Genomic DNA, 8,142 nt, shown 5'->3' with positions numbered 1-8,142 from the left:
ACAACTATAAAAATCTTACATGGATACACTCTTACATAAAGCTCTCTGGTTGAATCTATGCAATGCCAATCTTCTCACTGACAGAAACTGTGCAACTCATGAACATTATAAAAAGATGGTGGATTTATGAGCTCAGAAATTTGCACTGTTTGCTGTTGATTTGTTTGGAGAAAACATGAATTTAGAGAAGTTCAAGTCCTTCAAATATGCTGAATCACATGCTGTTGAATCTTATTTGATTATCTGAGTTTTACACATTTTGTTGTTCATGTTCATGTTCATTTGCACCATTCATTATTCATTATTGGGTACTGTGCATAGAATTTAAGTTGAAAATTTTTTTAATGCATTTTGGAATAAGGCTGTAACATGACAAAATCTGGAACAAATGAAGTGCTATGACTCCTTTACACATACACTTTAAACGCATCAAGTGCAAGAACCCTCATGCGTTGCATAGGCTGGCATGAACATGCTATTTGTTCAAAGGCGCTGATGTAATGACTTACATGAATTTGCTCTAATTCAGTTCAAAGAAGTAAGCACCAACAGTTACATTTCTTCAAATATACATATATATATTTATATGGTCTGTATTTCTTGGAACTAGACTAAAGTAGATATCTGAGTATTTGCACATAAAATTGTTATGGCTGTATTAATTTAAAAAAAAAAACAGTAATACACTATTCACTTGCCAACAGAAAGAAAAACATGCTCAAGTCTTCAACATTAAGACATTTGTTTCAGCTGTTACAGGCGCTAAAAAAACAGAAAGCAGGAAGCGTGGCAGTGACATTGCTCTGGATCTAATCTCCCACAGTCTGTATCCTTCCTCCTCCTATTTGCACGAATGAACTTTTGTTAGTTTAGAAACTCCCCAAGCCTTGCAGGCTGCAGGAACAACATGTCCTCTACTGTGCATACCAAACTGTACTTTTTCTCACAACAAAAATGTTCAGGAAAACAGTTTCTGGCAGCCATTAACCCAGAGAATTATACTGCCAGTCCCAGAGCCTTATAGTATCATTTTTACAGCACTCATTGTTTCAAGAAATAAAAAAGTATTTGAAAGCATAATGCTTCCTTCCTGCCCAACACTAGAGCAGCAGCTAACTTGGGGAGTGTCTAGAGAGCAAAGTAGAAATTCATTTCAGACGATACCCTCGTACAAAAACACTATACTAATGCAGTAACACTAATGCGCTACCTAAAGTATATTGATCATCCTTCAGGGGATATAATTATATTCTGCAATGCGGTGTTGAATTTCAAGTGTCATAACAGGGGCTAACTAACATAGCTTGCTTGGGACTTCATCATGTTTCATTATGGACCCTGAGTTAAGTGGTTTTGTGGTATCGTGTATGTAGAAGTTTCTAGATAACATCAACAAAATAATCAACTTCAAATTCTGCTTCTTCTTGGTGAAAATCAAATGTTATATGTCTTCAATACATTTGTGTAAATACTGTGACTTTCATTTAGCCAACCAATTTTCTGTTACGAGTTATTATTTGTTATTTATATATGTTAAAGAATGGCCAAGTCACCAGTCATTCTGAGGAAGTCATGAGAAAGTTCAGTTTACAGCATTATGATTACAACATGCGGAATTCACCAGAATACACACTTGCTGCCAGTACTGCTCAGGTTTTTTGCCCCACCCCAAGAACTGAAGGCTTGACTATGAAAACTGTAACAAGATCAACACCTTGTCAATCATGACTGAAATACCTTAGGTTTTGCATCGATTAATCGTCATGCACTAAGGCATACAAGAGGAACACAATAAACATAAAAAAGCTTTAACTATCTATATGCAGACCCACTTCTTTCCATGTAATCTCCCTATTGTCAGCAATTTTATTTAAAACTCAAGTCCTAATGAAGAAAATAATGTAGGCTATAATTAATGAAGTTTTCTGTATAGATAGGCGATATATGTGGACTTTATGAAAGCGGCCAGGCGGCCTGGGTTCAAGTCCGACCCACGGCTATTTGCTGCATGTCTTCCCCTCTCTCTTTCCTCCACTTTCCTGTCAGTCTTTGCTGTCCCTATCAAAAATAAAACCATAATAAGGCCCCCCAAAAATAAAAATAAATAAATAGATATACTTCCTGCTTTCCAGTCTTTATGCTCAAGTATGCTGGTTGGGTCTTTATAGTTGTGCAAGATATGCACCTTCAGCAAGAAAGCAAATTTATTTATCCCAAAATGTTAAACTATTGCTTTAAGTAACACCAATGCAGAAAGAGATTTTATGTTTAAATATGATTTTATATTTGTGTTATGATTTTTTTTTATGTTTAAATATGTAAGAATGTTTAAATAAGAAACAATTCACTGTGACCAATATTTTTGGGAGGAAATGGGTTTAGTCTGCCTCTCTGAGTTTGAGTGAATATAAAAGCATGAAAGCAAAAAGCAAGGCGAAAAAGTCCAGCTGCTGACAATCCCTACTCCCATCCCTCCCTCAGGAAGTCTCTTTTCATCTTACACAGAGAAAATGTAATCAGCACATTTCAAGGCAAAGGTGCCTTTCATTTTGGTGGTTTTACTGTCCTCTGTTCTCATCCCAGCACTTTATAAATATAGACTTTTATAAAGCAGATACATGAATATAAAAACTCCCTTTACTTTAACTTGTATGATTGGTTATTGTGTTGGTTGTCTCTTGGTCATTTTCACCAGTGGGAAGACAAGCAATTGCAATCTGGATAAACAGTTTACATAAGTAAGTAAACAAAAATGTAAGGACACATAGACAAAAAAGGGAAAAAATCTGGAGAGCAATTTGCTACCAGGAACGGAGGATGTAAAGGCACATTTATCATTTTACCAGCCACCTTTTGAATATGTCTAAAATAAGTAATGGCAACATCTTATCTCATCACAAAGGGTTAAAAAAAATAAAAAGAAGAAAAGGGAAAAAAGTTTGGCTTTTGTTGTCTGAAAATATATTTGTTCCAAAATTAATGACCCTATAGAGCTTTCCATTTGCCCTCTGTCACAAACAAAGGAAGCAGTTAAGAGTCTGCAGGGATAAGTTAAATCACTTCAAACAAAATTGTTTATTCCAAGGCATTTTCCCAGAAGTTAATACTTTGAAATGTGTTGCTGGATGTTTACATCCCAAGAACAGAAAATCTGTTTCATATTTAGCTGAACGAAAGATCAATTTAAAGTGGTGATAAATAAATTGCTGTTGTTGTCCCTTCACTACTAGGTTACTGTGGTTCATTATCATTGTTTCTTATCACTCATCAAATAGAATGCAGCTCTTAGGCAGAGTTCAATGTGCTGTCCGGAAAAAGGACACAACTTTCTGCAGTGTTAGTCACGCTTCCTGGGTTGAGAGGAGAGTTTTTGCTTTTAAAAAAAGAAGAAAAAAAAAGCATGAGGCTCATTTAACTTCACTGTCTAAAGAAAACAAACAAACAAAAAAACCCACACTGTTTTAAATGTGCCATTTGAAACACATTGTGCCTTTTTCTTTGAAATATGCTACGTTATAAGCCCCGTCTCACTCTAATTTTGTTTTTCATCGTGTGTTAAAACGACAGGTAAAAGGTTTCATTAGAGAACTTTAAAAAATAGTTTGTTTGTTTTTTCTAATTTAAAATAGACAAAAATCTATGAACTGTCTTCTAACCGTTTACATCATTAATTAAAACGGTCCTAATTTGTTGACGAGGTTTGGGTGTGCGGGGGGAGGCAGGGGGGGGGTCGATGCTGCTCGCATGTCTTTGGTTAGATGTTGACCTTGCTGTGTGACTGGAAAGGTGACATCACACCACAGGAATGTGTCTGGGAACAGACCTCTCTGATTGGTGGAGGGGCGCGATAGGATCTGACCAGCCGAAATTTGGGCGTAAACAAGCCACATTTGACGTGCTTCTGTAGAAGAGCGGCAGCAGAAGAACTCTGGGTCGACTGGGAACGGAGAGTATTAACGTCGCGCATTTAATCAATTTATTCTCGTTTAGTGGTTTTATTTTTCACCGGTGAGCAGAATGCTTCCGATGTCTCTGTTAGTTTCTCTGTGCCTTGTGTCGTGTTTCGGTGCTGCCTACGCAAGAGAAAACGCAAGTAAGAAAAGTTTCTACTGTGTTTAAAACTCTGGCATTCCCTGCACACTGTTTAAAAAAACTTTCACTGGAAATGTGTTGATTTAGCTACATTTAGTCGGCATAAAATTGATGGTTTTCTTTTTTTTTATTTTAAAGTCATTGAAGAAGTGTTTTCCCTTCCAAGCTGAAGTAATAAAACAGTAGCAATTAAGAGCACTTTTTAAGTTTTTAAGAAATGATTTAATTAGCGATTTTAAATTTGGTAAGTATTGTTAAAATTGAAATTGATTTTTCTTTAATGGACAAAACTGGTATTAAGGTAATTAGATAAATTAGAAATGCATAATATGGACCTAGTAAAATGTGGTATATGTTTGTTAAACAGTTTGATACCAAATGAAGATTGTCTTCCTGTTGGATTAGCCAAAACTTTTCCATTTCCTTTACCTTTGATCAGACTGTTCCCCCCCCCCCCCCCCCCCCTTCTCTCTTTCTCCAGCTGCTCCACACGGAAGGGGCTTTTTGTATGGCTTACGCCAGTCAGTGACGGATGAACCAATAGATTATGATGATAACAGAACATTAAATCGTTCTTCAAATGGTCCCAAGGACAGAAAAGTTTTTTCGGAACAGGCCCTGATGTTTCTAACTGGCCCTGTTTCCACCATCCTTTTACCTTCCTTCTACACGCTGGTCTGCTCCATCAGTGTGCCAATTAACGTCTGTGCTCTGCTGGCCTTTGCTCGGGGGATCCGTCCTAAGAAGCCAGCTGCAATCTATATGCTGAACCTGGCCTTAGCTGATCTGCTCTTTGCACTGATGCTCCCCTTCAAGATCTCCTACCACTTTGAAGGCAACAACTGGAAATTTGGCCCGTCCATGTGCCGTGTGGTCACTGCTGCCTTTTACTGGAACATGTATTGTTCTGTTCTTCTCATAGCTTGCATCAGTGTGGACCGTCTGCTTGCTGTTGTTTATCCCATTGACTCTCTGGCTTGGAGGAGGCCAAGGAACACAGTCATAGCCTGCATAACCATGTGGGTGTTATCCTTGACTGGCTCTGTGCCTCTTGTTACATCGGACCAGACTTTTCACATCAGTGAGTTGAATATCACCACCTGCCATGATGTCCACTCCACAGATAAGATCGTCTGGTTAAAGACATACTTCGTCACTCTCTGCTGTGTCCTCTTCTTCCTGCCTCTGCTCATCACAGTGGTGTCCTACACTCGAGTCATCTGGTCGCTGAGCAAACTCCAAAAAAGGCTCCCTGGAAGCTCACACAAAAGGAAAAGAGCAATAGTGATGGTTTTGACAGTTCTGTTGATATTTGTCCTGTGTTTCATGCCTACAAACTGTCTGCTGCTTGCACACTACCTGCAGTTTAACACCGAGAAGAGCCAGGAGGCACCTGATGGCTCTTACGCACTCTATCTGGTGTTTCTGTGTTTGGGAAGTCTGAACTGCCTCCTAGATCCCCTACTCTACTACTTTGGATCCTCCCAATGCCAGAGACAACTCTCCAACGTGCTCAAGTGTCATAAGGTTACAAAGAGAAATGATATTAGTAATTCATTACCTGCTTCATGCAGATCCAGCACCAGACCAATGCTGAAATCCAGCTGTACAGAAAGTTCAAAAATAAACTCTTCAATTAAAGTGGATTCTTTCCAAGAAAACACCGACAGCCAATATAAGAAACTACTCCTCTAACTCTCACTGAGCTGACATTTTAATTGAATCCTTAAATGTGATTTTTTTTTTTTTAGTTATGAAACAACAACAACAATTAAAGCCTATATATAGGGTTTAGCTTTGTTTGGATTCCTAATTATGCCTTTTAAACGATGAAGGGAGTTCAGATAAGACTGCTTTTTAGAGCAACACTGAAATGAAATACTATTATTTTTATGCACCCTATATATATAAAGGCTCACTGTTCTGTAAGTATTATTCAATCCATTTTTTTAACTGTTTGCTTGTTTTAAAGTGTTTATATATAACCAGTGAAAAGCAGTTACTTATGACTTTTTGTTTTTATTACATATACCAGTTTTATTTATTTTTTTGCAGCATTTTTTCACTGAATAAATATTTTTGACTCACACTACAAGCATGTCTCAATGCCATCTATAATTTTAAAGCCCTTCATAGTTTGTTTCATGCCTCCCTCTGTTGGTGAGAGTGTGCATTGATGAGTGTCAGTTCATCCTACTGCACCAATATCCTTTTCTCTCCAGTAGGCAGTTGTATATTCCTTTTGCCTCATCTTTCATTCAGAGGTGTGGGTGGATGTAGCCAAATATTTAAAACAAAACAAGAAATAGCTGTTACTGCTGATAGATTTACTGGTCAAAGTGGACATTTAAACAGAGATGCCAGTTTCCATTATCAGCATGACATGTGTAACTTTGAAGTGATGAGCACAATTATACACAACCCACAGGAACTATAACTCACCTACTGTTCCTATAAAATACAGTTTTGAGTAACCCCTTTATATTCTTTATATTTTCCTAGTAAAATTGGAAATATGTGTAAAGGAGCATGAAAATATATTACATAAGGCAAAACAGATTTGAAGGACAGTCCACAGCTCTTCTTTAGCTGCCTTTTGTTTGTTTTTTTCTCTGTCAAGATGCTTCCATAATGTTGAGGTGTGGGCTCCAGGGAGGCCCATAAGTGAGTGTCTATTTTGTGTTTTTTTTTCTATCTGGGTATGCTTTAAATGTATTGGCAATATATTTGGGTAATTACCATGCTGAAAAATAAATCAATTGCCAATCAGACACTTCCCAGATGGTCTTGTATGAATGGGACTGCATTCATAATTCAATCAATGTTTGACAAGATCTCCAACGCATGCAAACTACACACAGAAAGACCCCCCGCCTTATGGTGGAATTGAACTCAGGACTTTCTTGCTGTGCATCCCACCGTGCTGCCCAATACGACTGGCTAAAATGCAGCCACAAACTGTATTGACAAAACCTTCTGACTTTTAGTTTAGTTTGTGTGTAATCTGGCATACCTCAACCTTTTCTCCCTGTTTCCCTTTCTTAAGAATGGCTTCTTCACAGCCACCCTGAGTAGTTTCAGGGAAACAGGTGCAATGGCTGCACTGAAAATGGAAAGAAAAAAAAGAAGCAGCCAATGTCCATAGTTCTGTACAAGGCCTATACAATGACTAAAAAAATCGGGCTCCTTGAAACCAAAATTTATAGAAATGAGGGCTTACTTAGGACCTTTTGAAAAGTACTGTAATTTCACAACAATCAGATCTATGAGAAGAAGAAGACTTGTAAGATAACTTGATTGGTTACTCTAAATTGGCTGTAGGTGAAAATCGGTCATCAGGTTGTCATTACAGATGTTAGTACAGCCTGTTTCAGCCACAAAATCTAAAAAGGTAATTTATCCTTGAAAAGCACTGTGGCAAAAAGGTATATTTAAACACTGACATTAACAAATTAAGCTGAAAAAATAGAGCATTTACAGTGAGATCCAGCGGACCTCTGGACACGCTTAGCTTGAAATTCTGTCTTTTATTTTCATGTTAACCACTTTTATATGCATTTTGTATCTTGTATTTTGCAGTTTGCACAGCATTAAACCTATACCAAGTACTCCAGGCCTGCTACAGTTGAAGGTACAAGGAGCACAGTTTATGATAATAAACACAAAATCACAAGATACCAGATCACATTGTGGTGATAATGTATTCTTTTGCATTACAAAACACAAATAATAAAGATAAAACATTTTAATGGATATTTTTTACTTGCAGAGAAATTAGACATTTTAAGTTTATTACCAAGCTGGTTGTTGAATGTGACTATTAAAGCCATGTTGCCAGTCATTTACCCCCGAGGAGATAAATGTTTGTAAATGTATAGTCAATAAAGTATTCTGATTCTGATTCTGATTGATTCTAAGCAGATGATCTACATTTCCCAGCTAATGGATAAGATTCTCAGGAGACTTCACATCAAGACACAAATTTCCTAGATTCCATTAGTGCCTAACCATTTGTGCAGCACTCATTTATATCAACATTTTGAGTACATG

General features: G+C 37.3%; 1 protein-coding gene across 1 annotated transcript; it reads left to right on the top strand.

The window, feature by feature from the left end:
* Positions 1–3,875: 3,875 nt before the first annotated feature.
* On the top strand, positions 3,876–6,863 carry LOC146706225 (proteinase-activated receptor 1-like). Its single transcript, XM_085464312.1, has 2 exons — positions 3,876–4,093; positions 4,574–6,863. The coding sequence occupies exons 1-2, from the start codon at positions 4,018–4,020 to the stop codon at positions 5,785–5,787; spliced, it is 1,290 nt and encodes a 429-aa protein (XP_085320438.1). The 5' UTR covers positions 3,876–4,017; the 3' UTR covers positions 5,788–6,863.
* Positions 6,864–8,142: the final 1,279 nt, after the last annotated feature.

The sequence above is a fragment of the Copadichromis virginalis genome, linkage group LG7 (genome assembly GCF_057382275.1).
Source record: "Copadichromis virginalis isolate Kocher_CV1m ecotype Utaka linkage group LG7, C_Virginalis_male_GT1.1, whole genome shotgun sequence".
Lineage (NCBI taxonomy): Eukaryota > Metazoa > Chordata > Actinopteri > Cichliformes > Cichlidae > Copadichromis > Copadichromis virginalis.
Note: the sequence above shows the minus strand (reverse complement) of the source record. Positions and strands in the feature narration are given on the sequence as shown.

Bases quoted from the DNA above. Each gene is read 5' to 3' on its own strand.
- LOC146706225 (XM_085464312.1), top strand. From the start codon at position 4,018: ATGCTTCCGATGTCTCTGTTAGTTTCTCTGTGCCTTGTGTCGTGTTTC. The intron at 4,094-4,573 runs GTAAGAAAAGTT...CTCTTTCTCCAG, and splicing joins CTACGCAAGAGAAAACGCAA to CTGCTCCACACGGAAGGGGC.